The following is a 5249-nucleotide window of genomic DNA, read 5'->3' on the forward strand; positions in this document are numbered from 1 at the left end:
AACGGAGGGGGGCGGGATCAAATTTTCAGCTGAAAACAGGTAAATTTACACTACGTATAAAAAATGTTGGACGAAAACAGGCAAATTTACATTATTGCGCAAAAAAACAGAGGCCCTGGCCCCAACTATCCTTCGCCACTGTCTAAAATGAAAACTCGAGTCTACGCGAGAACTCAAGTCAAAAGCGAAAACTACTTGAGATCTTCAAATCTGATTTCTTGATGTTTGATGCATGTAATGGAACAGTATTATTATTTTATGCATTCACAACACTCGATTAGGAATTCCTCTCAAGGTTCCATACAATTTAACTGGGAAAATTTAATAGTCTGTACGTACTAAAAAAAACATTGTTTTGGAAATAAGAATTATTGCATAACAATTAGTTTTTCTAAAGAATAACGTTGACATGGCAATAAGAATAGAGACACCCTTTTAATATGATGATGGACAAGTCATCTTAATGTATATGCTTAATTTGGCAAATAAAATGCCACTCTTAAATCAGCAAATGTGTGGTGTCCTAGAATATACAAGGGTCGTTATATTTAAACATCACCCCATGGTGTGTTAAGAACTCTATACGGTTCGTATAGTGGCTATACGAGTCGTATAGCACTCACATGATTTACTAATATACGAATGATGTTTTTTCCAGTCTATACGGGTCGTATAACCCCTATATGAGTCGTATATGCTTCAAACACTTGACACTCTCCAACACAAAAGAACAAAATTTTGCATGTATACAGCTCGTATAGCCCTTATATGAGCCGCGTATACACATATAGTGTCCGGATAATATATATTGTATCAGAATAACCTATGCCCTGTATAATATTATAATGTACTGTGATACGTGGACATTGTTCTTGTTACTAGAATAGTGACCACATTGTTACATGTTAGATAGTGAAGGCCTACAAGATGTGGCTGCCATAAACTTCATGATCACATCATGCCACTAATTTTTGTAGTGAAAGTTTATGAAAGGAAAAAGAGGCAAATTTCATATATCTCCCTTTCAACTTGCAATTAACTCCCCAGGAAAGAAAATTGAAAAGGACAAACATCCTTTTCAAGTAGTTATCTCCCTAATTATTACAAAGAAATTTATTATTATTCATACTAAAGAATGATATAGAGAAAATACATGAATAATATTTAACAAATTCTAATTAATTTTGCATTTTTGGCGTGTATAATATATGCCACACCCAACATTTTCTTCTTTCTTCATCATCGTGTTCGTTTCTTCTTTGCAAAGATTATTCTATTGCATTTCAGTTTACAATTCTTCATGATTCAAAGGTGCCACCGTAACCGAATTCCAATTCAATCGTTCAAGAGTTGGGAACTTGAGTGCCAATGTAACTAAAACCCATTATTATGAATGCTATAGCTTGTAGAAAAAGGTAAACGTAGTAGTGGTACTTCCCGTAAGCAAAATCGTAGCACGCGCACCCGAAGAGGACAATCCCCATGAAAAGCTCTAGCACAAGAATTCTGTGGGATATGATCACACCCATTTAGTATTTAGATTACATGTATTTTATAAACTTAACTGTAATTATTAACATACATATGACATGAAAGCATACCTTTCACCTATTTTAAACCGAGAACGCCTTTGTTGTGTTGTTGCCTTAACCTTGGAAGCATCTCCGATTTTCTCGGTTACAACCCATTCATTCACTCTTTGGGTCTCGAAAAGTCCGACGAACGTGGCCTTAGTTCGGTGGAGGGACATGACATTCTCAAAGAGAACCCAAAACACTATCAAATAGAAAGACCTGTAGAAATAAAAAGTAAGAACACTCCTTCATTTACTTGTAAAAAGACTAGCTATGATTGATCAAGATACTAAGAACCCCACCTAGGAGTTCCAACTGCATTTAGAAGCGTGATAATAGTCGGGATATATATTGTACCCCATTGCGGAATCATGACTTCAGGCATAAATACGGTTGCCGGAATCACAACAATGTACAGTGAGAATGTGACAGTGTGAGCTAGAATTTTTCTTACAAAGAAGAAACTGTATAACAAATATAGCCTATTCCTCCATGTCACTCTCTATACAACAAGTAAAAAAAAAGGTCAGAACAACATCTATTAACTAATTGAAATAATAAAATAAAAAACAGTACTTGAAACATACAGAATTTCTCAATATTTCCAAAGCCATTTTTCTGAAAAGGTTAGCTGGACCACAAGACCAACGGTGTTGTTGGTAACGATAAGCTTTCAATACACTTGGCAGCTCACTTTTAACCTGTAGAGGAAAGTATAAGTTAAAAATTATTCTAATTTCTTTTGTCACTAGCGTTTCTACTCTAAAATTGAAGCAATTACCATGAGTGAACCAACATATAAGAACTTCCATCCTTTGAGAGTAGCTCGAACAGCTAAATCCATATCTTCTACTGTGGTGCGGTCCTTCCATCCACCCGCCTCGTCAAGTGCAGCTGAAGAAACGTGGATCTACTCACTGGTAGCAGATCTACTTTCCTCGGGTGTGATTATACTATTTCACCGATGGTTCTTCAGGATCTGTGTTCTTCCACCTACAAAATGAACAGCGCCGTTACTTACCCCTCAGAAAGGGACAGAGGGGTCCTCTTTGGGGTAACCCTCCGGCGTGAGAATCAGTATATGGTGGAGAAGATAATAATGTGTGAGTAAGGGAATCTCAAGAGTATTGCTTAATAGCTGAATGCCCTTTGATTGTGAGACTGTGTGTTTGTATGTAACTGACTGTGAGTGAATGTAATTCAATATGATTGAATGTGATATCACTGCCTGTAACTGCCAATGATTGAGTATGAATGTCATCAAAGTGGAGTTGATGCTGTATTTATAATGCTAGGGTTTCCACTGATTGGGCTCAACCTCGTTGGCCTCCTCCAATCGCACTGCGCCACGTGTCCTCTGGGACACCTGGCGCTTTCTCGTTGGTTGTAATCACGTGGTAACACATGTGTCATGCTGAGTTGTCGACCTTTCATTTGGCAGCTGTCAACATCAGCATATTCTTACTCCTTAAAAAGATGCCTTCTGGAAGGTTGTCTGACGTGCACAATCAAGGTTGCCCTAATACTGATTTGGATAAGGACGAGGTTGATTATGTGCACGTGTGATATGCGCCCATCCTGAGGATGCGCGAGGTCTTCTCTTTATTCTCACGCGCAGATATTTCATGCGCAGATGTGATATGCACGAGCATGTGATATGCGCCGCGCGCTGATGCGCTGCGCGCATATGTGATGCGCGAGCATATGTGTGCCTGGGCAGATGTGATATGCACGAGCATGTTTTGTATGCGCCATGCGCATAGGTTTTGGCTTTGTGCCTTCATAATGTCTTTATCTTGTGGGTTGACCCGCCTTGCTCGGTGTTGAGGCGGGTACATACCTCTTCAAGCCCCCCAGTCTAATGTGTGTCTTATCTCGCGCGAGCGCGGTAAGATAGATATTAGACTTACTGATTTTGGTCTTTTAATGGGGTTTTGTCGTTTTCCTGGTTTTTTCCATGGTTGCGCGAAGTTCTATCCATTTGGTTGAAACGAATGGTCCAAACACGTGGTTGGTTGGTGGTGACGTGCGCCGTAAACGTGTCAGACGTTTCGTGTGCTCGAGGTGCTACAGTTGCCTTTCATGTCCCCTCGCACAGCTGTCTGGAACACGTGTCGCGCTCGCATTGGTTTGCACCTGCGAGTGGGGGCGCGTTTCTGCTCCGTGGCAGGTCGGTTACATTTTTATGTCCCCTCAACAGTGTTAGGGACACGTGCCGCGCCCTCGTTGGCTTGCACCTGCGAGTGGGGGCGCGTGAAATCCGATCAGTTGCCACATTTCTCTCTCCTGGGCCTATAAAAGCAGGCCCTTAGGAAATTTTTTATCTTCATCTTCATTGTTGCTAATTTTCGAGTTTCTGCCTTTCATATTCTGAATTGAGTGTTTTCATCGTTTCAAAACTTCTATTATTTGCTGCTGCAGTTGTATGTCTGATAGTTCAGACTCGTCTAGCCCCTCAATCACCTCTATTGCCTCTCGAAGACGCCGTGTGAAATCTGTGGTGATGTCGACATTGAAGCAAAAGGGGAAGGGGAAGAGGGTTGTTGAGACCACATCGGAGGAAGTAGGGAGGACCAAGGCCACCAAAAGGTGGAATGAAATCCCCTGCAAATTGAGGCAGGCCGATCTCGACAGCCTCATCGCCTCTCAGGGTTTTCCCACCCTGTTTGGCTGCATGTTGCCTGGGGCCGGGCAAACGGCGGCGGACCCGCCTGCCGGCTATATTTCGTTGTACACCCATTTTTTCACCCACTGCAACCTTCGTCTTCCGATGACAAGGTTTGTAGGCGCGGTGTTACGTTTTTTCGGGATTCATATATCCCAAGTCCATCCGTTTGGACTTGTGCGCATGACTCATTTCGAGTTCATGTGCAAATCACAGCGCGAGGAGCCCACCCCTCGGCGCTTTCAATTTTTTTACAAGCCCAAGATCCAAGATTCTTGGATCTCCTTTATTCCTCGCAGTCAGAAGGTTAAGTGCAGCACCGTGTCATTCAAGAGCCTTCATGACTGGTCTGAGAGGTTCTTCTACATCAGGGCTGGTGTAATCCCCATCAGCATGACGATGTGCGCGATCGATTCTGCGCCCGCGGATGCGGATGTTATTAAGAACCCAACCGGCGCCTGGGTTAAGAAACTGACCGCCGAACCATCCCCCGCCAAGAAAATTCGTGAGGAGGCGCTGGTGGGGGTCGGCATGAGTAAGCTGTGGGCTGACAGCGCGCTTGAGCCCGTTATCCAAGTCGACGGGTTGTGTAAGTTTATTTCATTGCTTTATTTCTTTTTCTGCGCGAACATAATTCTTTTGCTGATATCACTTGACTTGTTTTTGCGCAGTCACCAAGGATTATATCCACGCCGCTTATGATGATCAAGTGGAGGGTGGCTCCGTCGCGCTTGGCGCTGGGGAGGTTGGTTTCCCAGATCGCTTCGATGACATGTTCATCCCAGTGGATCTGGAATTTGACTTTGATAGTGACGCGCCTGGTAAGCCTTCGCACTTATGCTTATTCCTTTAGAATACCAAAGTTTATTAACAGTTGTGTTGCTTGTATTTGCAGATGCGCTCGAAAACTACGAGCTGGAGCTCGCGGAGGAGGAGGAGGAGGAGGAAGAGGAGGCGCCCCTACTAAAACGCAAAGCTAAGGGGAAATCTGGCGCAGGGGCCAGTAAGAA

The 5249-nt window shown here is 42.8% G+C and overlaps 1 protein-coding gene across 1 annotated transcript; it reads right to left on the reverse strand.

Annotated features, from left to right (window-relative positions):
• Positions 1 to 793: 793 nt before the first annotated feature.
• Positions 794 to 2463, reverse strand: LOC143633155 (glucomannan 4-beta-mannosyltransferase 9-like). The gene is made up of 5 exons (XM_077101506.1): positions 2356 to 2463; positions 2162 to 2275; positions 1877 to 2076; positions 1602 to 1793; positions 794 to 1506 (listed from the first exon to the last, which is right to left on the reverse strand). Exons 1-5 carry the CDS (start codon positions 2416 to 2418, stop codon positions 1344 to 1346), a joined length of 732 nt encoding a protein of 243 aa, XP_076957621.1. The 5' UTR covers positions 2419 to 2463; the 3' UTR covers positions 794 to 1343.
• Between the last annotated feature and the right edge of the window lie 2786 nt (positions 2464 to 5249).

Source organism: Bidens hawaiensis, unplaced genomic scaffold (genome assembly GCF_021521415.1).
Source record: "Bidens hawaiensis isolate Kalapana, Puna unplaced genomic scaffold, B.hawaiensis_p1.1 tig00006617_1, whole genome shotgun sequence".
Lineage (NCBI taxonomy): Eukaryota > Viridiplantae > Streptophyta > Magnoliopsida > Asterales > Asteraceae > Bidens > Bidens hawaiensis.